We start from the raw sequence: 27,635 nt of genomic DNA on the forward strand, positions 1-27,635 counted from the left end.
TTCATGATGATTCACAATAAAGTGGTGATTAATAAGTTTATTTATTTTTTTAAAATTTAAAATTAATTCTTATTGGAATATAGTTGATTTTACAATGTTGTGTTAGTTTCTGCTGTACAGCATAGCGAATCAGTTATACATATACATATACATAGAATATGTGATTCTATAGAATCAATCTTTAGATTCTATTCCCATATAGGTCATTACAGAGTACTGAGTAGAGTTCCCTGTGCTATACAGTACGTTCTTATTAGAGGGTGACTTTTGGAAATGCTAATGTACAGTCATTCTCTTTCTTTTAAAAAAATAAACACCTTCCATGACACATCCTGTTGTTACAGAATAGAGATCAAATTCATTAAAAGGGCCCACAAAGCCTGATGGTCTGGCCCTTTCTTAATTTCTCTAGTCTAATGTTTGTCTAATCCATCTTAAGACTCTGGCCTGTTGTGTATCGTTGTACAAGACCTCAGTGGGTGGTAAGCTGAGATAGGCAGATATAACCAGAATTTCAAGACAAAGGAGAAACAACCAAAGAGCTCACTTTCCTCCCCCTACCTCCACCCCATGGCCACCAACAATCTGGCAAAGGCTGGGACTATGAAGAACCACTCTGTGGCTTATCCCTGGGACAAACAGCAGACTAAAACAGGAAGCGAAGTTACCCAGGCATTAGTGGGATCTCTAAGTGGAGTGGGAATAGGGTTGTTCTCAGGGTCATGAAGAGTAATTTTTATAAAGTCATCATACAAATGTAAAAACATCTGATTATTCATGACTGACACTGAAGAAAAACTTAGATGCCAACTATGATATATACATCAAAATAGCCATTCAACAGAAAATGATGTGGTCAACGTCATTAAGTAAATTTGAGTTGTAGCCTTTACAAAAATTTATTTAACATTCAGAATGCGTAATCTGCATGTGTATCCAGATAAGTAAAATGGTATCAAAAACCTAAAAGCATGCATACACAGACCTCCAATTTACCAACTCATAACTCATCTACAAAACTGTACTAGAGGAACTCTTCAATAGAATGTGAATATTATTTCCAAAAATGTATATTTTAGAAATGTCATATCCAGGCAAAAGCGAATTTATTATCAGTCCCTATATAATAAATGGTTTTTTAAAAAAATATAAAGGATGCCAATATTAGTGATTTCTACTTAAACATGAAGAATTATCTTTTCACATCATGGTTCATACTCCTTCAAGACAAAAATTACTTGATATGCAATATATTGTGATAATGCAGATGCTTCTTTGCTTCTCAAAACACAGAAGTTAGAATTTAGATTGTCCTTTCTTATAGTGCTACCAATAAAAAAAAATACATGTGGGCATATATGTATATGTTAAATATATATATATATACACACACATACACACACACACACACAGATATATATTTCATTAAACACTCATTTTGGATCCAACAGGGCTAAAGAAAATTTTCTTGTACATAAAAGATTACAACAAAGGAAATGTTGCCAGGTTATCCATTGTTTATGTAGGGTAAGAAATTTTGCTTGGCCAAGAGTATAAGACTAATTCCTTTAAATGTTCTTAAAACACAAAGACCCACATATTGTAGGAATATATAACTGTCTGGAAATGTGGGACAAAATGCCTTGGACTCCAGTTATTTTAAACTGAATTAATTAAAAAAAAAAAAACCCTGTACAATAACAGTAAGAAAACTAGGAGAAATTACACAAAGGCTGAAGATCTCTACAAATGGCAAGGGGGTGATTTCCAGGATCTAAAAGTTATGTTAAAAAAGCAAAGTACAGAACAGTGCTTATTGTAAGCTACCTTTTGTATAAGCAGAAGAAGGAAAAATATAAATTCTCTCTTTTTCAAGAAGGATAAATCAAGAACAATGAAAATATTTTTTAACAGAGGATGGATGGCCAAGTGAGATTTCGGAGTGCAACTTCTTATTTCAATGTTTTAACAATGTAAATGTTTTAGGTTTTCAAATCGTAAAAAGGAGAGAAAAACTAAAATTAAATATAAACAAATAAATGAACTAAAATATATCAAATTGGTAACATAGAGAAAATTAATTCTAGTCACTTTAATTTTATTTTTTTAAATTTGTTATTGGAGTATAGTTGATTTACAACGTTCTGTTACTTTCTGCCGTACAGCAAGGTGAATCAGTTATACATATACATATATCCACTTTTGTTTAGATTATTTTCCCATACAGGTCATTAGAGAGTATTGAGTAGAGTTCCCTGCGCTATACAGTAGGTTCTTATTCGTTATCTATTTTATATATAGTAGTGTGTATATGTCAATCCCAAACTCCCAATTTCTAGTCACTGTTAAACACAATACTTTGCATTAGCCACAGTGGGATATACTCTCAAGATAAAAGGAAGAGCCAAGGTATCTTAAACTTTACTCAGTTGGGTTTTTTCTCTTTTTTTTTTTTAATTAAAGTATATCTGACATACAAGATTATATTTCAGTTGGTTTATTGATGGTTATTATATGACATAATTTTTAAAATATTTATGCGTACTGTAGGGTAAAGCAAGTAAATACATTAATGGTATGGTGAATCATTAGGAACCAAGACATTCACTGCAAGAGATAAAATACAAACATAAAAGAAATTAAATTAAAAAAACGTGCATGTGATCCAACATGAACCGCTGGCCACCGGCGGAGACTTACTTCTTGGCAGTACTGCAGGATGCCCTCCTTGGGGCCAATGCAGGTCTTAGTCCCCGACGGATCTGACTCCCACTTGCCGTTCTGCACGTTCATGTGCATGTTCAGTTTGCCACAGAACATGGCGACTTGCGGTTCTGCAAGCAGGCCAGCATTGCCATCAGTGGGCACCTGAAAAAACAAGTTTTGGTTAGTTACAAAACTCCATAGCTCTGGGGTGGAGGCTGGGGAGAAGGGCTGTAAAGAGAAACGTGGCCTGGAGCAATGCCAAAAATAGTTCTATTCCTCCTAATTCTCAATTATGAATTCCTTTGGGTTAAGCATTATGTATGCTACAGACATCTCCAACCGCGTGTAATACAGTGTTGTTTTTTTAACACTGAAATGAAGAAATTAGCAGTATTGAGAAGAATTTATTCATTGAAAAGCTTATACATTTCCCCCATGGCAGATTTCATTGACAAGTTTATCCATTTTGCTTACTGCAAGGTCCTGACAATAAAATCAGATGTTTTTCTGAAATAAATAGAATCACTCTGGAGGAAACCATATTCTCATAATAACCTCCAAGTGACTCACACAAAGAACAATGCCAAGTCCCTGCATGGTGACCAGGTCTGTGAGTAAGGCTGTATGTCACCTCCCAGAGCTGCGGGCATGGTGTCAGTGGCGCTTTACTAATTAGCAAGTGACAACTTTATATAACTTTTTGGACTGAAAAATTACTGTAGAATTTACCAAGCACAAACATGAATGAATATGTTGGCCAGTCCATCAGTTTTCTCCAGAACATTCTCTGGTTATCACTCTGTCAGCTCTGAAGAGTACAGTAAGGGTGCTGGTGTCTCATCTCCTCAGCTACGCTGCAAAGAGGTAACAAGTCTCACCCAGGGCCCAGCAGAGCACCTACTGTGTAGCAAGCTCTCAATAGGTCTTAGCTATGACCACTGAAGGCAACACACCATTTTGCCAAAATAACTTTGAAATGGGTGCCCTTTTGTATTTCCAAACCCTTCTGCCCACTGGTATTACGTTCATATAAATATAGACATATTTTTTTGGCCACACGGCACAGCTGTGAAAGAACCGGCACTACCCGGGCCCTGGGCAGTGAAAGAGTCGAGTCCTAACCACTGGACCACCAGGGAATTCCCCATATAAATATTTTTAAAAGGGAAAATGGAAGTTCTGAAATATCCATACTACCTCACTTAATAGGTTCTGATAGCTCAAAAAGAAAAAAAAAATCAGCAAAAGATGAAAAATAAACCCACAGGAGCGCAAGTGTTATGCGAAACCAAGGTATCAAAAGACACGGTGGCAAAGTAATCCCTCCCTTGTTAAATCCAGCTTCGGAGGAAATGTGTGAGATCCATGCTAAGAAGAGTTAACTTCCAACAGAAGCCATTCATGCGGCGGAAAACTGGGTGATTCTATAATAACTTGTATCATTTCTAAAAATTGTTCACAGGAGGGAAAAAAACAACACTAAAATTACACCAAGAGATTTCAGTTAAAGAAATAGCTTCCTGACACTTCCCCCCACAGAAATGCAAAAATAGATCAAACATCTGTCCGTTCTAGTCATCGTCATATATATTTTGTCCATAAATCCATAAGAGGATTTTTGTCCTTTAAAAAAAAATAATCTTGTACTGAACCTAGCTGGGACCTATCACAGACCTGAGTGCAAAAACTCCTGGCACAATCTCTAAAACCATGTTTCAGGTAACATTTTCTGCATTTCTAGTTCTACTTTATAAGGCATGTTTAGTGAAATTCTACCCCTCTGCTGCCAGATGTAACAAACGGCAGCTGAGGCCACAGTATCGGATCATCAGCAGAATAGCTAGGACCCCTCAACTCCCCAATCTGGGGCCTTGCCCACCACCTGCAATTTCCAAGCCAGAAACTGAGAGGCTCATTCTCCAACAGATACAAAGAAGCGGCCTAAGCAGAATGCTCCATAAACGTAAGTTTCACAGCTTTCCTGAGGGAATAAGAGAAAATTCAATGCTTTGATCCTCAAAAATCAGAATATAAATTTTGTCCATTTTACTGAAGTAAGTAGTAAGATAATAACATTGCGAAAAAGTCAAATAATGATCAGATACCTATAGATAAGGCCCTATCTTAGATGCAATGAAGGACATAAAATACATTTATAATACATAAATAAATATATAAAATTTATTAATGTATTTGTTTATAAAATATGGTCTTTGCCCACGTTTTAAATTCCATCATCAAGGAGTATAAAATCTAATAATGAAATCACCATTGCATTCCCCATGGTACTTTATTCTGCTCAAACTCATTCCTGTCCCAAAGATTTCCAGTCTTAGAATCTTGGGGCCTTACCCCTAACTGAACAGAGGGACTAATGACCCTTTACCACTGTTGGTAATTATCTTGCTGAATAAATTCTACCTCCACCATCTTAACATTTCTCTGTACCTCTAACTCTCCACAGTGTGTTCCATAGTTACTATCGCCTTGTCAGTGCAAAGGCCCTTCATTCCATATCCTCCCCTCAAGGAACAATGAAGTACCAATTTCTCTCCCCCATGGTAGCCAGCTTCCAAGATGACCCCTAATGGTCCCTACTTCCTGGATTCATGCTCTTGTCATGGCCATTCCATAATGTATCAAGGTTTGTCTGTAGCAACAAATAAAATAGGGCAAAAATATGTGTTTTCCAAGGCATGGTCATTAAGGGCACTAGGGTTTCTTCCTTGCTCTCTGGGATCACTTGCTGTGGAGGAGGTCAGCTACCATGTTGTACAGACACTCAAGCAGTCCTGTGGAGAGGCCCATGTGATGAGGAACCAAGGTCTCGTGTCAACAGCAATGTTAAGTGAGCTGGGAAACATCCTACAGCCTCATCAGCCTTCATCTGACGGCAGCCCTGGCTGACATGACTGAAACCTCAAGAGAGATACTCCCAAATTCCCAACCCACAGAAACTGAGATAGTAAATGTTTATTGTTTTAAACCATTAGGTTTGAGGTAACCTATTACACAGCAGTAGATACCCACTAAGTTCCTCCTTTTCTCCAGCTCCATAATCCACAAATAGGCTCTGATCTCCTCTACTGAAAGAAAGCAAATAGACAAAAAATACCTCCTTCCATTCTATTATCCTCTAGAGGAGGGTGTCAGCACATTTTCTATGTAAAAGGCCAGAGAGTAAATATCTTAGGCTTTGTGAACCCTACAGTCTCTTGTAACTAATCAACTCTGTTGCTGCCATGCAAAAGCAGTCTCAGACAATATGTGAAATGGGTGTGGCTACTTTACAATAAAATTTTCTTTACAAAACAGGCAGTAGGCCAGATCTGGCCAGTGGGCCATAGTTTGCCTGCCTCTGCTCTAGAGGAACTGTCATCTTCCCATTACTTCCAACAAATTCTAGCAGGTGGTGATTTAAACACTCACTGATACCACCTTCTTACCTGTTTCTCAGTACCCTTGCAGTTTGGTTTACATTCCTACCATCTGAACAATTTTCTCAAAGGTTACATACAATCTCCTGAGAAAGGAAAGCCTTTTTCTTCAATACCTGTCACTTTTCATTTTCTTTGCCATACATGAATTCTTCCTTGGAAGTCTTTTCCCTTGGCTTCTGTCACAATCAACTACCCTGGCTCTCTTTATTTTCCTGATTATCCCATTACTAACTCAAAATCCTTCAATTCCACAGCATAAGACATTCCTAAAGATTAGGCCATTGCTTCTCTTTTACCTACTTTAAGAAGTCTTGGTGTTTGCACGCTTTCACCTCCTAGCTGCTGAGAGGCAACTCCAATATAACAACAGCAACAATAATAAATGACAGCAGCTAACATTTCTTCGTTCAGTAAGTTTGAGTATGTAACACATGCTAGGCACTGATATATTCGGTTGGCCCAATAGTTTTGGGGACAAAGCAGTAAGTCAGGCAAGTCCTTATTTTGACAATAAGATGACCGATCAGTTTGCTTGGATCTGAGGAGTTTCCAGGATGTGAGACTTCTAGTGCTAAAACTGGTAGACTCCCCGGGCAAGCTGAGACAACTGGTCACCCTACCTGACAAACACATCAAATGTTTCTCAATTTTTTCCTACCTTGACTTCTTAACATCTTTCTATTTCTTCCATTCTTCACTTTGTTATCCTTCTGTCTTCTTGACTTTACAGTTATTTTGATGCCATCTGTTTGCATGTTTGTATGTTCCAACTACCAAATGGTGGTAATCTTTCTCCCATTCCCTTCAAATGAGTTGATTATGGCCCTAGCAAATTACTGGAAAACATCTTTAATTGCCTTATGATCTCTTCCTTCTGACAATGGGCGCTAAGACAAGAAAACAGATGCTTCAGTTCCTTTTGGATTTTCCACCAGATGAGATCTAATATTAACTTAAAAAAATAAGTATGATCATTAACATGACCCGTTTTCTTAGAATGGAGCTGTGTAATAGTTCAAACTTTGATTCCTCAATACTTAGGGTAACTTATTATGCTAGAAATTATAAAATTGGCTGTATGTGTATATCTGTTACATTTGACATTACAAGAGGCCCTTCACAAATAAATACTTAAATCACAAAGACATGTTTCTTGGGCAAAAATTCTTTCCCGAGCCAACACCCCAGATCAGAGTAAGGCGCTGGGAGATAACAGATTGAACCAGAAGCTTTTCTATTCTTAATGAAGCCCACCTGCAAAGAATTTCATGTTTTAAGAAACATATCCCTGGCTCAGTTAATTAAAACAAGACAAACAACCCAGGATCCTTACTGGAATCAAATAACCCATTTAAGAAACAAAGCCTAGTTGCTAGAAGCAGCCCACTCCCTGGCATTCATCCGGAAGGAAACCATCACCAGTCAAGGTGGTCACATGGAAGATAATACTTAGCCTTCCAAGGGCCCAACAGGTTCACTCAAATCCCTTTTTTCTGAATGAAGCCTCAAAAAATGGCCTAATACATCATACACAAGGTCCTATTCAGGACGTGTTAAAATGGATGCTCTTAAAACTTAAATCTTTCAGTCCTAGAGTAAGTTATTTATAGCCAGTGAAAATGCATACCCTGTCAAAGTTATCCTAAAGATAATTATTCCTAACTTTTAAAAAACATTTCTCTTTTTAATAAAAAGAAATATAAAAGCTTTAGTGGATGGGAAATATAACCACTTAAATAACTATTACATTTTAATTTTGTTTTCATCTTAACACTATCTAAGGTAACTTAAGGTTACTTGGCAGAAATCCAAGACAACACCTAAAAGATTGGCACCCTGCTATAAATGGCCATTCACGGTCCCTGCATTTCTGAGAGACTGAAGATGAAGATAATTCTTGTAACCTGAATGACTTTCCACTGACATCATAAGACCAGAGATGCTTTCCCATGGGAAAACAGTGCTCAGTGACAATGGGCAGAATAACTGGCTGAAACAATGGCACATGCACACACTGCCTCAAAAGCAACAGGCTATTTACAGAATGCTCTGAACTACAGAGACTCAAACACTACACCTAAAAATGCTGTCAATCTTTTAAAAATAACCATTTGCTGCCAGAAGAATATTTTAGGGTCATACTATATAGACAAGCTACTCAAGTGAAAATGGACTTTCCAAAGGAATTTAGCTAGAAAATGGCTTTCCAAAAGCTGAAGGGGAAATTAAAATAGACAAATATAAATATATACCTAATCTGGGCCAATCTGCAGAGGTGACCCCGAAACCTACACCTAGAATCAATGCAATTTACAAGCGCAAAAGCAGCTTCTCAAACAAGTTCTCCCCGCTGTCTTTCAAACTGGGTGTTCCCTTTCCCCAAAAAGTTTCTCTTTATTATCATCAAGGAGATCAAAATTCCTTATAGAGCTGGCTTGGCAACATTCCTCCCCACACAGTCCCAACTAAAAGGGAAAGGGAACAAGGAACTCTCTGTTTCACTGGCTGAAAAGTCTTGCTTGGCAAGGAGAAGAAACGGATCCATAGCTCAGTGCATCCGTGGATTTATGTAATTTTAAGGTTTGTGGCTAATGAAAACCATCTTGTTTCTGCATTTAAACGAACTTCTCACTGGTCTGAATAGCTGGCCTCATATAGTCACTTATTTGGTACTATTTAATCAGTTCACAATTTCCTCGGGGTCAGATTCTTGTATCGTGAGTATCTTTTAAAAAGCATACAGTGATGCTATTTCTATCCCAGCTGTGGTTGCCTCACATAAATAATTTCCCCTTAGCCTGGGCATAATATAATTATACCCCACAAAAATGCTTTTAAAACATTCAAATATTCCATTTTCAACGTAATTATTCTGTAGAGTCACAATCAAGAAGATTTGAGTGTGAGCCCCTTTCAAGGCCAAATAAAGTACCTCACTTAATCCTTAACATAAACAAATTTTCATTCTCAAAAGGAAAAGACGATCTGTAGGGCTTTCCTTTACATGACAAAGAGCAAAACAAAACAAAACAAAACTTAAGCAGAACCAGAACACCTGCAATTGCCCATTTTATCTCTAACACAGGAGAACTGAAATTAAAATCAGAATCACAGAACTGAAAGAATCTGTAAAATCATCCATCCCAACCCTAAGCAGAAGGAAAAGGCTCTGAAGGATTTGTCCAAGGCCACAGAATTATGAAGAGGCAGAGATGGGTGTTGGACCTACACCATCAAGGGTTTTGTTGATGTGACCAGGCTGACTCTCAAATTAAAATGGAAAATGGTAATTTTCCAAGGTTTTGCCCCTGTGCGTGTGTGCACGTATTTGTGGTGAGAAGGAATGCAGGAGCTAACCAAAGCATACAGAAAACTGAAATGTGATTACCGAAACTGTACACAGCTTCAATTTACCTGTGTCGAGAGGCAGCCGTGTTCCTCACATCCATTAGGTGCTGCACAATTATTTCAGAGCTCGAGTTTCAGGCTAAAAATGATGCGCCACAAAAGTGAGTGAAAAGAGATGGGACTTCCCTGGTGGCGCAGTGGTTAAGAATCCACCTGTCAATGCAGGGGTCACAGGTTCGAGCCCTGGTCGGGGAAGATCCCACATGCCGTGGAGCAACTAAGCCGGTGCGCTACAACTACTGAGCCTGCACTCTAGAGCCCGTGAGCCACAACTACTGAGCCCGCATGCCACAACTACTAAAAGCCCGCGTGCCTAGAGCCTGTGCTCCGCAACAAAGAGAAACCACTGCAATGAGAAGCCCGTGCACCGCAACGAAGACCCAACACAGCCAAAAATAAATAAATAAATTGGAAAAAAAAAAAAAAAGTGAGTGAAGAGAGTAAACATTCCTTTCAGAGAGCTAATCCACGTATTTCACTCCTTGAAATTTGACATTCCTTTGGGGACACTGTTGACCTGGCTTCAAATGACAAGTTATAGCTCCTTGATGGATCCATGGCCTCTGTTAATATTGATAAAGCTAATTCTTATAGTGGGACCCCAAAAATGAAGGCCATCCCAGTGGTGTGGTCCACATCACAAATCTAAACCTACACCAGCCTGCACGTAAGGTAAACACCTGTCAAGAAATCCTAACAAACCAATCACAACCCTCCAACTCAGCTTAAGCTAGCTTGATTTACCCTAAAAATAGGACCTGCTAGCCTTATAAGGAAATTCCCTTCCCGACCTCCTAGACAATCATGCCGTTTCAGTGTTGACCCTTCTAAAGCTCTATAAACGCGCTCTTGTCCCAAATCCCATTAGAACAGTGATCCACTGCTTATGAGGCACCGTATTCCCCCAATCCATGGACTGTCTTCCTTTGAATAACGGACAACAAACTCATTATTAAATTGTTTCGGTTTTGTCATTTGACAGTATGAAGCTTTTTTTCTGCTTAAAGGATAGACATTCTAAAGTTGACCCCAAATTTCTTCCAATTCGTAACAAAGGCCTGTAAATAAATTCTTGCTGCTGGTGCCCAGTAGAAAATCAGTTCTCCCAATAGAAACCTTTGTTATTCAACACTCGTGGAATTAATTACCAATGTTGAAAGCATGAATTTAGGTAGGCCCAAGAAAGAGTGATGCCCACTGCCTAGAACAGATATAAAACTGGAATTAAAAAAAAAAAACAGGGGCTTCCCTGGTGGCGCAGTGGTTGAGAATCTGCCTGCCAATGCAGGGGACACGGGTTCGAGCCCTGGTCTGGGAAGATCCCACATGCCGCGGAGCAACTGGGCCCGTGAGCCACAGTTACTGAGCCTGCGCGTCTGGAGCCTGTGCTCCGCAACAAGAGAGGCCGCGATAATGAGAGGCCCGCGCACCGCGATGAAGAGTGGCCCCCACTTGCCACAACTAGAGAAAGCCCTCGCACAGAAACGAAGACCCAACACAGCCATAAATAAATAAATAAATAAATAAATCCAAAGTTTAAAAAAAAAAAACAGAGCCTCATGTATGACAAGCTCTTTGCCTATAGTTTTCGATCCAATTAATGCCCATTTAGTCCTAAACAGTAAATGTTCTATATTCTAACTGCATGCATATACACATATACATCATATATATATGTATACTAGACCATGTATAATTGTGTTTATTGTGCTCTGACACTGGTAACAGTCAAATTCTTTTCAACATCATTTTGATGTTTATCTCTCTAATTCTGTCTTGTAGTTTTACTGGCATGTTTCACATACAAAAACATACAGTATCATGATCTTTATACGATTTTGACTCTCTCAATATTGTTATATCTCATCAGCCTTGATCATGTGAATGTGGAGATCGGAAAAGAGTTAAGGGCAAAGACTGAAGCATCTGCTTAGGCCTTTCCCTTCACTATCTCATTTGACTCAGAAGAACCTAGATAATTCACTTCCACATCTACTTAGATAATCAGAAAGGCTCAAAACCTGCCTAAGAGTCTAATCAAGGCTGTTTACTCTAAAACCCATGCTTACTTTTTTTCATACTAAGCCAGGTGGCATTCCTGCTACTAGTTCTCAAGCCTTTTTATTTTCAATTCTTGAATATTATTTTCAAATAACTTTTTCCCCTGATGATAGTAGTATTTTGCAGTTCTTTGTTACTGGTTCTTAAAAAAATTATTTTTAGACCAAGTAAAGGGGAAGCAAATCTAGTTTAAAAAATGTTTAATCTGCATGTCTTAAATTTAAATCCCTAGACGTTAACATCTAGTTACACTTGGTAGCTTCCTCTTTAAGAAACCTCCCCAGAAATGGAAACAAAAAACTTTCTCCTAAATTAGTTCTTTCCTTAAATCAGAAACAGCAAATTGAATTACCAAAGTAGGGGTCCAGAATCTCCAACATTCCAAATTGTGAATGCCATGTACTTCAAGGCTTACTTTATTTAATCTCTATTTGCTAATTTCTCAACAATGAACATATACCTATATATGCATATCCCTGTATATATACCTACTATATATGGCCACCTGTATAGTATGTAGTGGTGGTGTTAACAGTAATAAACACACACACACACACACACACACACAGAGTTTACAGGTAGAGAGCAATTAGAGCAAATCTCAAATGACAGTGCTTTGCTAAAAATCTCACTGTAGAGTTACTGCATTTAAGTCATATTGCTAAAAAGCTGAAGGATGTGGAAATTGGGGTCCTCAGGGATGCTGGTTTGAATGGCATTCTTTGTAAGGAAATTTGATGGTAACAACTGAACTATTTTCCAGTATGATTTCCATTAGTTCTGACAGCTAGGGCAGATAAGCTATTATTCAGCACATAATGCAACACAGAAAAATCAAATTCTATTACTCCTCTCCACTTTAGATACAAGAGACAATTTATACATATTCAGTTTCTTAAGTTTTACTGTTTTCTATCAAATTTGGCCAAGCTTAGCCAAGATCAGCTGACCCATTGGCCTGTGAGCTATAAAAATGATTATTATTTTAAGCCACTAAATTTTGGGGTGGGTTGCAGCTTTGCAGCATTATTTATAGCAAGAGAAACTAATACAGGCACGTATTTGCCAGGAATAAGTAAAGTACTAAGTGATAGAATCAGGGCTCAAAATTATTTCAGAAGGTAAAAATTCAAGTTGAATTTTTAAAGGATACACAAGATCCTATATTTTGCTTGAAATAATTCTTTGAAGTAGTACAGGACAGGAAAGGCATAGCTGTGTAGTTGTTTCATAAGAAAAAGTTCCAAAGGTTTTAAGAGATGAAAATAAAAGAAAAAAAGAAAAAAAAGCTAATGCAGTCTCATGCTTTACAAACACAGGGCCCTAAATATCATGGGAAATCTTGCTGTGTTAAATCACATCTAGAATGATGTACTCATATTTTTAGATAAACATTAAAAAATTAAAGAAAGGTTACCTGGAGGGAAACAAAAATTTTATCAGAAGACTCTAAGGAACATATAGGAAAGAATAAGGGTGGAAGAAGACATGGAAATTCACAAGGAAGAAGCTATAAACAGGAAACCAGTGACGAACAGTTGTTGGGAAGGAGCAACCTCATCAAGGAGGCACTTAAATGGATAGATAACCAGCCATCAGGGTTTCAGAAGGGGTCACCTGCCCAACCGGGTTGGGACGTAGATGAAGTTAACAGTTTCCAAAAGCTTTTAAGCAGTAGGATCTTGTTGTGCTCAAATCATATTTTGTGTGAAACCCTCACAGCTGGGTTCTCCTCTCAGAACCTGGATGTCAACCCCACCCAGCTTATTGAGGCACTGGCCTCCCAGAAAATCTGCTTTTCTACTTTTTCTATTGTTAGCCTATGGGTCTTATTATTTAGTTCTCAAGAAAAAGGTTATACAGTCCCTCAGTACCCAGAGGGGATTTGCTCCAGGCCCTCCCTCCCAGCCCCCCGCCCTCCGTGCCTCCCTACCAAAATCCCCAGATGCTCAAGTACCTTAAACAAAACGAAGTGGTACACAGCACGCATTCCTTGGAGGCCAAACCTGGATACCCAGGGCGGACTCTACTGCCGAGCAGCCTGAACTTGTACTGTCCAGCGAGGGTGGGCACTAGCTAGTTCAACTGAGGAACTGAATTGTTCGCTTGGGTTCATTGTAATTAATGTAAATTTAAATTAAAAAACCGATTACTCAATCTTATTAATGAAAAACTTTAAAGCACGTTGATAACAACTTGGGTAAGCAAATCTACTTTCTGACTGTAAATTTTATACACTCTATCAAATTTTTCCAATGAAAATCTCCAGTTGAGATTTTGATGACTTAGTATGAAAGATACGTTTTAAAATACCTCATTATTATAAGCTGAAATGGTAATCGGGTAAAATAAAATATTACAACTAATTTTATTTTTACATTTTAAAATGTGGCTCTTAGAAACATTTTAATGATATATGGGGCTTGCATTATATTTCTACTGGGCTGTCAGACATAAGGCAGCACAAAATTTACAACACAATAATAAATTACGTTCATGTCAACATATTACCCATTTGTCTTTCATTAATCTCACTGCACATTTATCACTTCCTCTCAGCCTTTTTTAGTAAACTCTTGGAAAGTACGGGCTTCAATTAGTTCAACTAGCACAAACCAGCACATTGATATTCAGAAATCTAACAAATATTTGCTATTTCATGTATTCAGTGAGGTAGGGATCAGATAAGAAAACGGCTCAGCTAGGGCATGGTGAGCCATACTCTCTTGGTTTTATTTCCTAGAACTGGAAACGAAGGTCTGAGTTGGGGGGAAATAAGATGGTGCTCCAAACACATGCACTGAAGCTTTTAAGAAGACGGCAATCGACTGCTATCTTTAAATTTGACTGATTTTGTGGGCTTCTTAATTTTTCTTTCTTTTTCTCTATACCTCTGTAAGTGATAAACAATTTGCTTGAGTGCCTCGGTTTTAAAAAATTAAATGTATTTTGTTTTCACTCTGTTTTTTTAAATTGAAGTATAGTTGCTGTATTATACAATATTATATAAATTGCAGGTGTACAATACAGCGATTCACAATTTTGAAAGGTTATACTCCATTTATAGTTATTGTAAAATACTGGCTATGTTCCCCATGTTGTACAATATGTCCTTGTAGATTATTTTCTACATAATAGTTGGTATCTCTTAGTCCCCTACCCCTAGATTGCCCCTCCCCCCTTTGCTCTCCCCAGTGGGAACCACTAGTTTGTTCTGTATATCTGTCACTCAATAGTTTTTAAAAGGAAATACTTTAATAAAAACAGTGTAATGCTATTACATAGACCACGCTCCTGCTGACATTTTACATGTGGCTGTGTGAATACATCTTATTCTAATTACACTTCTTCCAGCAAAGGACATGCAAATTTCATCACCAAATACTCAAGCCACTAAGATCACACTCTACCAACCAGTATGTGCTTGTTGAAATCCATGGAACACAAGCAGCGTGTTCTTGCCACACATAGCCCAGGCCCAGCTCTCTCTGAGAGGGAGATGTGTGTGCAGAGAAGAGGGTGGGGTGAGAAATGGGGACACATGTAGTTCTGGAATGTGGTGTCAAGTACTTCTGTCATTTGATACCTCACATTGAGATCATACCAGATTTCACCCAGGTGGCACCAAACAAGTCCCAAAGTTAAAGTCTCAATGTCACCTGAGTTTAGTGCTTAGACACAGCCAAGTAAGTGGAATAGTTATGAGCTCTAGATATAATTTATTTTATTGCCTTGGAATATACTATCACCACATAATTTGCAAGCTAAATTGTTAGGACTATTCCTGGGGTGATTCCCCTTACTTCTTTTTTTTTGTAATATTTATTTATTTGGCTGCTCCGGGTCTTAGTTGCAGCATGCGGAATCTTTTAGTTGAGGCATATGGACTCTTAGTTGTGGCTCATGGGCTCCTTAGTTGTGGCATGCAACTCTTAGTTGCCGCATGCATATGGGATCTAGTTCCCTGACCAGGGATCGAATCTGGGCCCTTTTCATTGGGAGCACGGAGTCTTAACCACTGGACCACCAGGGAAGTGCCCCCTCCCTCACTTCTTAATATGAGATATTGGATGTTGACATAATTGCGGTACCTCACTCATCACCTGGCAGGTGCACTTAGCCTTTATCTTTTATGCAGTACCATATTCTTCACAATCTAATGACACAGCTCTCAAATGAACCTTTACTTTATCAACAGCACTTTATCTATAGCACTACAATGGATTTTCTAAAGCATAAAGCTTATGCTTAAGGTACAGATAAGTGCAAATTTTACAGTTTTTTAGTTCTTTTTTTCTTCTCTTTATTTCTTTCACTTACTACAATATTGACCCATTCGTGATGTATATAGCGTAGAAGAAACGGAGCCCCAAGGGATCACTGGATGGAGAGGAGAAGACAACAGTGTTTGAACAAGTGGCAGGAGGGAAATAAATGGAAAACAAGCTTCCAGAAGAAGTGGATTTATAAATGGAGCCAGATCATCATTTAATTAGAACAGGTACGGTAGGGCCAAACTCATACATCCTTATCTTAAGAGTTACCCATACTACTTGGAGAAGGGGAGAAGAGAGCATACTTCTTTACTCTGTCAGCCCAAAAATTCATCCCTATTTTCCTTTATAGCCTCAACTATGTTTCAGGCTTCAGGCCACTGTGAAACCGACATAGGTGGAGAGACTAAAATGAGGAGAGGTGGTTAATGGAATTCCTAGTCTTAGGCTGCAGTGAGGCAGGCACATATCTGGACCCAGTACATTCCAGACCATCCATATCCCTTAATATCTTTATAATTTCTAATACTAAAATGCCATGAAATTACTCATAAGGTTGAAGACCCTTACAAAGATGCTCACTTTCCAGGTAAATTAAGATATAATGCTGTCCTTCAATGTATATTAAAACCTCAAGAGCAGCTCTCAGGCGGATGAGGGGAGCTCACAGGAACCTCAGAGCCCTGTTAAACCCTCTAGGAAGTCATTTCCAACAGATTTCCTACTAGCCTGGGGCGGGGCAGTTGAGAGACAGCTAGCATGCTGTTATATGCCAAATGTAAGGTACTTGTAGGTTTTAGCATGGGCCCAACACAAACAAAGGCTTGTGTTTTATAAGATGGTACCAACGAGTCCTTGACATCAGTACATGGTTTTCAATTAACAGTGTGAGGAATATCCTAAGTGGAAGAATGATAATCAACAGCTTTCATGAAAAGGTTTCTGAAAAGTCTTTTTTTCAATTTTTAAAAATTTATTTATTTAGATTTTTATTGGAGTATAGTTGCTTTACAACGTTGTGTTAGTTTCTGCTGTACAGCAAACTGAATCAGTTATATATCCCCTCTTTTTTAGATTTCCTTCCCATTTAGGTCACCACAGAGCATTGAGTAGAGTTCCCTGTGCTATATAGCAGGTTCTCATTAGTTATCTATTTTATACATAGTTGTGTATATATGTCAATTCCAATCTCCCAATTCAACCCCCAATTCCCCCCTTGGTATCCATACGTTTGTTTTCTACATCTGTGTCTCTATTTCTGCTATGCAAATAAGTTCATCGGTACCCTGAAAAGTCCTTAAAGCAGGTCACACTGGAGGCGGTCAGGTGAGCAGGAAGAGAATGAAGAGGAAATAAGAGAATTTACTCATGAAAGCTAACTGAGACAGAGGGATTCAGATATTTACCATTTACTTCTCTTCTCACGTCTTCAAACATACACACGTATGTACACACTTTCACAATTTATGTTTAGAGAGGAAGAAGCCACCTACACCCTGCTGGAACAAGACAGTATAAATAAATGCATTATATGGGATAAGAATTCAAATATTTATAAGGTGCATCAAAGAATTCATGGCCTTAGACCTTTATCTTTCTGTTTTTAAAACACTGATAGAATGATTTCAGGAAGAGAACATTAAGTATCTTACTTCTGATAAGCAGAAAGGATATTTACATTCTATCCTTTGGTTTAGGACTTTTCAAAGTTGCATAATATTTACTTATCTACCTTTTCCATGTTTTTGCTACTGGGACTTTTTGGTATAGGAGAAAACTGCTTTGCAAACATAACAGAAGTCAGAGAGAAGGTTAAGTTTATGTGAAAAATCTACGATAACTTTCAAACAGCATTCCTGCTCATTGTTCCAAGTGTTTTCTGTTAACTTAAACCAAGATTATTTCTCTTCCTCCAGGGTTATAACATTAAAGAATGCTCAAGGTTCAAGTTTCAGGCTGTTTGCTTGATAAGCACGGATAGATTATCCTTCTTAAGTAAGGCACCAAGGCACTTCTCAAAGAAGCTTTCCATCTCTAAATCCCTAAGACTCACAATAAGAATTATTCAAATTGCCTTTTCTATCACAATAAAGACTATTAGGAACTACAACACGAGGAGAAAATAATTCAGAAGAAAGGTAGCAGTGAAGACTTGATTTCTATTTTCTCAGCTACATAAAAAAATTGTTGCAGAAACAATAGAAGGCCAGGAGCCAAAAATATATTGGAGCCTTACTTCTAACGTCAGTTGCAGTGACACAACATCTGAGTCTTAGTTTCTTTATCTCTAAGTGAGGACAGAACCCAGAAGGCTGATTGGGGGCCCAGATATGATCTACACAGAGGCAATCGGAAAGCAGCAATGATAATATTGTGAGGTGCTGCTCCTATGAGGATGCAGTTGATGGTACTACCTGTATTCATCTAAGTTTTCTCTGTTGGAGTAAAGACAATGTCTAAACGCTTCAAGTAGGTGGAACAAGCATCCTAGTCCTTTTTTTTTTTTAACATAAATGCAAACAAGATGAGGATTACTTCATTGCCTACGTGAGATCTGCCTTGCTCTTTACTACTTGCCCTCCCCGCTCTGTCTCTCTCCCACATACAAGCACTCAATAAATATTTATGGAAAGCATTAAGGAATGCCTGGCATGAAAAATAAAAATAATAATAAAGTCAAATGTAGAAAATGTAATTATTGACGAAGGCGTGGAACAATAATTCCACTTAGATACTTGTGAGATTTTCTTTTTTTGTGGCACCAGGAGAGTGATTTCCTCGTGTGGAGCAGGGAAACTGCAGCACCCACAACCCCTGCCTTTACCAACTCCCAAATACCAGCTACAGCTCAACTTGTTGGAGACCCTCAGGCTCCTCCTAGAAAAACAAGAACAAAAAACAATAGGGCACAAAAAGCAAGGTGGCTCCAAAGCTTCAGAGTTAATTTCCTGACTCTTTGAGAACACATTCCTGAGAAAAGCATCAGTGTGCAATTCAGGAAGGTTTAAAAAAAATCAGAGGGCTTCCCTGGTGGTTCAGTGATTTAGAATCTGCCTGCCAATGCAGGGGACACGGGTTCGAGCCCTGGTCCGGGAAGATCCCACATGCCGCGGAGCAACTAAGCCCATGTGCCACAACTACTGAAGCCCGTGCGCCTAGAGCCCGTGCTCCACAGTAAGAGAAGCCACCGCAATAAGAAGCCCGTGCACCGCAACGAAGAGTAGACCTGCTCGCCGCAACCAGAGAAAAGCCCATGCGCAGCAACGAACACCCAACGCAGCCAAAAATAAAAAAATAATAAAATAAAATAAACTAAAAATAAAAATTTTAAAAATCAGATTACCTCGCTAAACTCCAAGAATTGCACGAATAGTGTGGGCAGCCAGACTCCTTTAATAAAGCATCCAATCAACTATTTTAAAAAGTCCTGCAGCTAAAAGCCCTCAGTGGCACAGAACTGATTCTCAGAGATTTCAGTGTAACTTAACACCTAAAGTGAAGGTTCGTGTGAAAAAAAATACACCTGAAAATACTACAGGGAAGAGACAGAAACTATTTGTTTCTATTTGAAACTATTTGTTCAGCTAGGCCAAATAGCATATGCTTTTGATTATCAAACACTTGGCCTTCCCACTTCAAATAGACAAGGTTCCAGAGTTGTTGGATTCCTGGGTTAAGTTTCAGGAAAGTTCTGACTTGATGCCATATATTAAGACAAACATTTCCCTGGAACCAAACACATTCAAGGCTGGGGATGGAGGGGTGACCCAAACACCCCTGATTTCAATGGACATACAATGGTGGAGATGAAAACAAGGAGGCCCCACTCGCTCATCAAAGATGTTGATATGATAAAGCATTGACTGGTTTGATTTGGAGAAGGAGGAGAATGGAGTTTGCGTAGAATAGGCAGAACCAAAGACGGGAGCAGAAAATCTACATAGGATGAGTGTGGGGAGAGGAGGTGTGAAAGGTAGGACAGTGTTGGGTGTGAACAACCTTGAATTTGTAAGAAATATCCAAAGCCACAGGGAGCAACTGCCACGTACAAGTACGAGGGGGATATGTGGGCTCCCGACACCTTTACTGGGCCCCTTTCATCTCTAACAAAAATCATTAAAAGATACACTTTGGGGCTGTGATGGTATAAAGATGAGTGTAATTCAGGCTGGATTCATTAGTATATATTCATTATTATAGCTATTTTTCTTCTGATTTTAAAAGAAATTAACAATGAAACATTTTCACCCAAGGCACTGTGTCTGCTATGTATAATGGAGAATTGTATAAAGATGAGTGTAATTCAGGCTGGATTCATTAGTATATATTCATTATTATAGCTATTTTTCTTCTGATTTTAAAAGAAATTAACAATGAAACATTTTCACCCAAGGCACTGTGTCTGCTATGTATAATGGAGAATTGGCCCTGGGGTGTAGGGAAAAGGGAGATGGGCATAGCCAAGACCACAGCATGAGTTTAAGCATAAGAAGTAGAGCCCCAGTGGTGAGGACAGAAGATGGAAGTGGAGGTGGAGAAGATGCTGAGAAGTGTCAATTTCAGGATGAGAGCACATGGGCGGGGTATGAGTTTGCAATGCCTTCCCAGCTAACAGCAATAGGCATCAGGCTAGAAGATTTGAGTTCGTCCCCATGGGGTGGAAGAAGGAAGGAAGCAGTCGTGCTAGTCACCGCTTCCCTGATTAACAAGCAACCTATTCCGCCACTACTGCTGTGCCCCCGCCCCAGATCACACCAGGAGTTCTTATAGTCAGTCTGGTACATCCATCCATCTACATTTCCTTGCCTTGAGTGATAAGAAATTATTTTAATTTTCAAAACTAGCCGATGTTTCATGGAGCTGTGCAGGGTTGCTGTTCCGTCATGGAACACTGTGCTTATGTAACCTGGGGACAGAATGATCTGGAATCTTGCATTGCTAGTCTGTTCCCGAACCACAGGAATGTCTTTCTGACATGTCTACAGAAAAATAAGAGAAAGAGCTTGCAATACAATCTATGTCCTGCCCTTGAGGAAGAGAGGCATTACATTGTGTTGGAAAGATTTAAGTTCCACGGAGAAATCTAACTATGGACTGTTTATGTGAGCAAGACTTTTTAAACGAATTTGTTCAAATAAACCAAGAGAGGCACACAGCTGTGATATCTCACACACACACACACACACAAGGGGTGATAACTGCTTCTGAGCAAAATTCACATGAAAGCAGGGTCACACACTCATAACTAGGGTTCCAAGACCAAGGAATCCAGCCAGATCTTCTCTCCTTGAGTAAAGACTTTCTAATCCTATCCAATCATTTCATAATGAATGAGCTGGACAAAGGGAAAGAGGGCTAAACCACTGGAATCCCTTTAAATAATTTATTAACTCTACTGGAATAAAAAGTGTATGCTAACAGGTTACATAGCATCAAAAACCCTATGACAAGTCATGACTAAAATTTTCTTGTTTCCAGAAACTTCTTTATGTCTTGTACCTGCAACTATGAACTAGTTTAATCTATCACTAAAAGAACTCTAGAGACCTCAAGGGACTTACAGGTTCAGGGTACCTGTAGGAGGGACCAGGTGAGGAAACCCACACCTGAAGGTACCATTATAAACCTTGGTATCAAAAGGAAAAGATGCTGTGTCTACCACGTATCTGCTGTTTGGGGGGAACTTCTTAACTCTGACTCTTGATTTCCTTTATCTCTAAAATGGGTATGTTAACACCCCACCTCACAGGTTATTATTAGGATTAAAATTCAATAATATACATAAAGTGGATGGTAAGCAATTTGTTTTAAGAGCGAACCATAATGACTCCACTTGTGTCTAGCAGGAAGAAAGAAAAGAAGGAATTCCAGGATGAGAAGCTTCCAGAGACATCTGGTGAGACTGAACTAATGCATATAGAGTCCTTGAAATCTCCTGAGAGTTATCCCCACAAAGATGTTTGCTGTTTATTCAGGAGTTCGAAGAGAGGATTTTCTGCTCTCAAGAAAATGCTGACTGTATAACCAGAGATGACACACTGGTAAAGAATGTATTATGCTACCTGAAATAGACAATCTTTCCTCATTTATCTGCAAGATGTCTGCCTGCCAAGTGGTTTCTAAGAGAGACAAACTAGTAATGACACTGCAGCCCATGTGTCATTCCCAGCCATAACCTGCAAGCTCAGTGTGGCAGATCTGACTCACCAAGTGTTAAATAGTATTTTTAAACCATCTAAGATATTTTAATTCATGCAGGTTAATGGCTATTTTAGCTCTTTTCAAAATCTCTAATATAGGTTCATGAAGTCCACTCAGTGTACTATCAGTGAATCACAACAATTCTTAACAGGGTGAAGGAGCTGTAGCAAATTTCAAGATGTTAAGAATTTTTCGGTCTGTTTATTTAGCCACAGTATAAAAATTCATTTTTAATAGAAAGCTTCTTTTACATTAAGACATTTTTTGTTGCAAGCTCGTACCAATAAATTATTAAAAATACATGTGTGTGTGTGTGTGTGTATACATATATACCACAAATAATGTATACTCCAAATAGCCTGGTGGAGTTCAAGACATGTTTTTCAAAGAATTAATGTACGCCTCAATTAATTTCTCAATGTTCTCAAAAAGAGTTTCCAAAAGACTTTAACAGTTATTTCCTGCTGGTGGGGAAATTCCATTGTCAAACACATATGGGAAATGGATCCTTCAAGATGGATATTGGAGGCTTTGAGAAAATCCTGTAATAATGAAGCCAGTTTGACTATTTTTACACCAAGTTTTCCCAAACATATTTGGCCTTGAAACCCTTCCATTCCAAATTTAACATATTTGGAACAGAGTTTGAAAAACATTGCAAGAGATCTGAAATGGATGATAAAGCAAAATTTAAGCAGGTCACTTTAAGTAAAACAAAATAAATAAAACCAAAAAGAAGTCTTGGAGGGAACAGAGTGGTGAGTGTTACCAAGTGCCCGCAGAACTCATTATAATAAAGCATCCAATTTGGCTTTAGGCAAAGTAATGATATGACATGTAGAATGCAGAGCAAGAAAAGAGATGACAGGAAAGAAGCTGTGTTCCCCAATGCCCCAAATACTTCAAAAGCAAGTCATGAACATTCAGGAACATGCAAAAAAGTGAAAAGTTAAGAACTTTATAAGGTCCCAATAAAATTCTAGGTCTTTTGCCTTTTAAACTATACAGGTAAACTGAATTAAGGGGGTTTGTTAAAAGTTAGATTTTCATTTTGTGAAATAAATGTAAGAAGGTTGATGACAGGTGCATGTGCTTAAATCACATCCTGGGATTCCAAAATCACATCTGTAAAATTCAATAAAGTGATGCTAAATAAAAACAATGGGTGAATAAAGACTAAAAAAAGAAAAGGCAGAAGACACGGCTATCATAACTCTGAACTGAAGCACATACCCAAGAGGAGGAAAAATTAGTGCTTGTGTTTCCACAATACCCGGCATGCGAGTCACTACTGAGGTCACAATAGAGAATACAAGTTACTTCTGACATTCCCATTTTCATACAAGTGAGAGAGAGGTCAGCCCAGCTCCTAAATAAGGAAGACCTTATTTTTTACAGATTTTTTAACATGTGTTTTCTGATATTGTGGAGCTCATCTATGGTGATAAATAAAAAGCACCAGGTAAGTAAAAGGTAACTAATATAATACACCTAACCTCACTATTTCCTAAATAATGTTTTCTGCAAATATTCCATGAAAAAGTTGTGCTAATTTTCACTGCAAAGAAGCTAGAAAGGGGTGGGATAGGGAGGGTAGGAGGGAGATGCAAGAGGGAGGAGATATGGGGATATATGTATACGTATAGCTGATTCACTTTGTTATAAAGCAGAAACTAACAACAGTGTAAAGCAATTATACTCCAATAAAGATGTTAAAAAAACAATTAAAAAAAAGAAGCTAGAAAGCTTTCAACGTCACACAAAAGGCAGACTAGTTATGCTTCCAATCAGAAATGCATAGACGATAATTTATATGAAGGTTACATTCACAAACAAAACTAGACACAGAGCATTTTGTATGTAATGTTTAAGGCAGCAGAATTTGTACTGTTATTTTTAAAAATAAATGCTATAATTAGGCCCTTATAGTTAGTCACAGATTAGATTTAGGCAAAAGTTTTAAACCATCCACAAAAGAAAACTTTTCTTGTTTTAAATTTCTGTTTGAAGATCGCCAAGTTTCTCAGTGTTTCTCTGAAGGTAGCAATGCATAACTTTTCAAAGGACGACCAAATCTCTGCAGAAAAGAACAAGGACTCTTCATAAGGAGACATGCTTGTCCCTGACAACAGTGGCTTCTAGCTGAAAAGCACACCAACTAACAATTGTCTTTGAATTTTAGGCACAGGCTCTGAGCAGCAAGTACCTCTCCATGTTTACAAAACTCATAAAATCCTCAAGAAAACTTGCTTTGGATATTCAGAATATTCCATAAGACAGTCTGTAACATTAAAAATACTTAGCAATGGCTCAACTGTTTGACAACGATTATGGCCAAAGGCAAATTCCTATTTCTAAATGTGTCAGGTCTGGACAGCACAAATATGTGAGCCTGACACCCAAACAAAGACTTTACTTCTACTCATGAATCTGTAGTTTTAGCAGCAATTCTTCCCTTCCTTCCTCCCTCACCGCCACAGAAAAGAACAAAGCAGGAAAAACATTTTTACTTAAACAGCCAACACCATCTTTTGATGGGAGTTCACTACTGAGAATGAATTCTATTATTTTCCTTTGAGTATACCCATTCTTGGGTAATATAAATTGATGTTATCACTAAAGTAGTGAAAAGGCCCATAAAACAAAATACTCATTTTTTTTTTCAAATTTTTATTTATTATTTATTTATTATGTTTATTTTTGGCTGTGTTGGGTCTTCGTTTCTGTGTGAGGGCTTTCTCCAGCTGCGGCGAGTGGGGGCCACTCTTCATCGCGGTGCGCGGGCCTCTCACTATCGCGGCCTCTCTTGTTGCGGAGCACAGGCTCCAGACGCACAGGCTCAGTAGTTGTGGCTCACGGGCCTAGTTGCTCCGCGGCATGTGGGATCTTCCCAGACCAGGGCTCGAACCCGTGTCCCCTGCATTGGCAGGCAGATTCTCAACCACTGCGCCACCAGGGAAGCCCAAAATACTCATTTTTTTATCCAAGGAGCACCAAGGTTGTCTAGCACTAAATATGACAGTTCACAGTGGTTCTATAAACTTTTTTTTCTTTAAAAACAATTTTGCGTCTAGGGCTTCCCTGGTGGCACAGTGGTTAAGAATCCGCCTGCCAATGCAGGGGACATGGGTTCGAGCCCTGGTCCGGGAAGATCCCACATGCCACGTTGCACCTAAGCCTGTGCGCCGCAACTACTGAGTCTGTGCTCTAGAGCCCGCGAGCCACAACTACTGAAGGCCACGCGCCTAGAGCCCGTGCTCTGCAACAGGAGAAGCCACTGCAGTGAGAAGCCCGTGCACTGTAACGAAGAGTGGCCCCCGCTCGCTGCAACTAGAGAAAGCCCGCGTGCAGCAATGAAGACCCAAAGCAGCCAAAAATAATAAATAAATTAAAAAACAACAACAACAAAAGCAACTGAGCCTAGAACAATGTACTCAGCCAGTCAATCAAAGTATTTGTTGGCTCATTTTACTAAGCCAAGACAAAGATTATCAAACTCTTGCGGAAACATCAACTGTGTAATGGAGGCATGCTTAAATAATAAGAAAATGTCTACTGCATAAAGTAAAACTTCAGCATTGATGCACAACATTTTAGAGCCAAAATGAGCTACTCAGTAAAAACGCCCAATCATAACAAGCCCCTCTGAATTATAAAGCTTAATTTATTGACAACTGACTTGAACTAATAACTAATTCATTTGAGAAATCCAACTAATTGCTCTCATAAGTGAAAAATGTTATATAATATAAATGTTATACATAACACAATATGGTTGAAAGATAGCCAAGTCTGGAATCTCAAACTTTCAGAATGATAAGCCGTGAAGCTCAAATTTGACACCCAATTTATACAGATGGGTGTCTACTTCACAAGAGATGGTGATAATTTATTCGGTTTTTCTGCTCACATCTTATTTTCTAAAACAAGGAAAAATACTAGAACAAACTCCTCACCACATGAAACAGCTACAAAAAAACCCCAAGCTGCCCATCTAATCTTTAGATGACAACCGATGGTTCTAGTTTTGCCCCTAGATAGAGGATTAATCTTGCAAATAGGGACAATTAAAAACAAACAAACTCAAGATAAAAATGCTCTGCTGTGGTAAGAAGTTATGCCTCATATATGGCATTTAAGGCTCACCGGTCATAACGCAGTATAAGGGGAAAAAATTAAATTGATAATACATATGCCGTATTCCTGAATTCTGATTTTAGCTCAGCCTTACAGTTAAATCTGCACCTTGCACCGGTTAGATAATTTGGCAAACTACAGCTCTTTCTAACCAAAATCTACAAAAAGAACAGGGCCCCAAGTGCAATGAATTAGACTTATAAAATTCAAGATGTAAAAGTCACTCCTCTTTAATAAATTTAGTTCTCCCCTACATTAAAAAAAAATCTCTCCTACTCCTGAACTACTCCAGGACATTACATTTCCATTATGCAGTATATTATTATCTGCCTTATTACCTGGATATTTGTTTAGCATCCACGGCGTATATTTTATCTCCGCAAGTCGTGAATCTGCTGACACAGCGCCGCCTTGCCCAAAGAACACGCAAATATTTGGTTACTTCAACTTAGTTTTTAAAAAAATAATTATATAGTCTTTTGAGTTTTAAAACCTTCTAAGGAAAATACTTTGTGCTGACTCACAGCAGAATCCTCCTTGAGTGCCTACGATAACGTCTTAGTAAAAAGACCCCAAAGGTCAAAATGAATGAAGAATTGGCTTGATTTCACATAAGGAGTGAATGGATAAGTGGTCTTCCTAGTCCATGTATTCTATACTAGAAGTTCACTTTGTATACTTCATTGCTGAAACAATGTCAAAGAGAAGATACAAAATCTGATAATTCCTGAGTAATCGGAAGAAACCTATTAATATCATATATGCAATTTTTATTAATACACTGGCCAACATCTTGATTTTTAGGACCAGCCTAATGTTTGTGTGATGCTAGATCCAAACTAAGTTTGAATGTCTTAATTATTCATTACAATTACTAGGGAGACTAGACTATGGATTAGGTGCACAATCTTGTTCTACATCTTTTTGGCTGTTAACTGATAAACAATGATAATAAGGGAAAACGCTCCCCTTTCATTATCCAACCAATCAGAACCAATATAAGAAAATTTTCTTCCATCAAAATAGAGATTATTTTTGGATGACTAGATAATAAATCTCTCTTCCTGGCTCTGATCTAGAACTTAACCTTGTTAACAACTTTGATTTCAGACATCTAACAAAATGACATTCAATATTTTATACTGACTTCTCTGACGTTGGAATTCCTTTGTCGAATTTTCCAAAGGTGTTAAAGCAGTACGGCATTTAGAGGAAAAGCAATGTTTGCCTGTCTATGATTATTTATATATTTGCTTGTTATACAGCAGAAACTAGCACAACATTGTAAAGCAATTATACTCCAATAAAGATGTTAAAAAAAAAAAACAGTGCTGACCATTTTCCTGGAGTAAAAATATTTGATATTTCTTATTACCTAAATGTTTCCAAATGTCTAAGGGATCTACAG

The 27,635-nt window shown here is 38.3% G+C and overlaps 1 protein-coding gene across 7 annotated transcripts in view; it reads right to left on the reverse strand.

Moving 5' to 3' along the window:
* APP (amyloid beta precursor protein) overlaps positions 1-27,635 on the reverse strand; it is a 275,886-nt gene that overhangs the window by 216,055 nt on the left and 32,196 nt on the right. For all 7 annotated transcript variants that reach the window (XM_082460407.1, XM_082460411.1, XM_082460410.1 and 4 more), the window contains exon 2: positions 2,701-2,868. In XM_082460407.1, coding sequence (XP_082316533.1) covers positions 2,701-2,868 — 168 coding nt within the window. The remainder of the gene's footprint in view (positions 1-2,700; positions 2,869-27,635) is intronic.

This window comes from Balaenoptera physalus (assembly GCF_965194825.1).
Source record: "Balaenoptera physalus genome assembly, chromosome: 4".
NCBI lineage: Eukaryota > Metazoa > Chordata > Mammalia > Artiodactyla > Balaenopteridae > Balaenoptera > Balaenoptera physalus.